At 60.7% G+C, this 583-nt stretch overlaps 1 protein-coding gene across 1 annotated transcript in view; it reads right to left on the bottom strand.

The window, feature by feature from the left end:
• The window catches only part of LOC104406572 (E3 ubiquitin-protein ligase TRIM39-like), a gene marked incomplete at its 5' end in the record, with an annotated part of 865 nt that extends 383 nt beyond the window's left edge, over positions 1–482 (bottom strand). The window contains 3 exons of the mRNA XM_010015602.1: positions 18–151; positions 239–360; positions 460–482. Of these exons, the coding sequence (XP_010013904.1) occupies positions 18–151; positions 239–360; positions 460–482 (279 nt within the window). The remainder of the gene's footprint in view (positions 1–17; positions 152–238; positions 361–459) is intronic.
• Between the last annotated feature and the right edge of the window lie 101 nt (positions 483–583).

The following is a 583-nucleotide window of genomic DNA, read 5'->3' as shown; positions in this document are numbered from 1 at the left end:
CCGTGAGCCGCCAGCACGCAGGGATAGATGGTGAAGCGCCGCGGGGAATCCGGCACATCCCGAGGCCCCACTTCCACAAAGCGGACACTCTTCCGGTCCTCGGATAACACCAGGTTGGGATGAGCCGTGTCGGGATCCAGCGTCACCTCTCCTGGATGGCCGGAGCAGGATTTAGGAGGAATGGGATGTGGATAAAGGGGGGGCAGGGCATGATTTTGGGGGGGAGGGGGTCGCTCACCGATGAGGCGCCGCGTGAGCTTCCGCAGGGTGAAGTATTGCCGAGGGAAGCAGCAGAAGTTCTTTTCCAGCTCGATGGAGATGGAAACGGGATCATCCACCGGAGATGCCGCCGCCTCGCACCTGAGGGAAGCACCGGGGGGGAATTGGGATGCTCCGGCTGACGCACAGCCCCCAAATCCAGCTTTTCTGCCCCAAAACGGAGGCCTGGATTGTTCTTACCTGGCCAGAGTGTCCTTGATGTCCTAAACGGGGGGAAAAAGAGGGAAAAAAGGGAGGGTAGGTGGGATAGAGCCGTGCTCCAGGAATCCTGCCCCCAGCCATGATGCCAATCCTGACACTGGGC

The sequence above is a fragment of the Nestor notabilis genome, unplaced genomic scaffold (genome assembly GCF_000696875.1).
Source record: "Nestor notabilis isolate BGI_N333 unplaced genomic scaffold, ASM69687v1 scaffold19105, whole genome shotgun sequence".
In the NCBI taxonomy this organism is placed as follows: Eukaryota; Metazoa; Chordata; class Aves; order Psittaciformes; family Psittacidae; genus Nestor; species Nestor notabilis.
The sequence above is the reverse complement of the archived record's forward strand: the minus strand, read 5'-3'. Positions and strand labels throughout refer to the sequence as shown.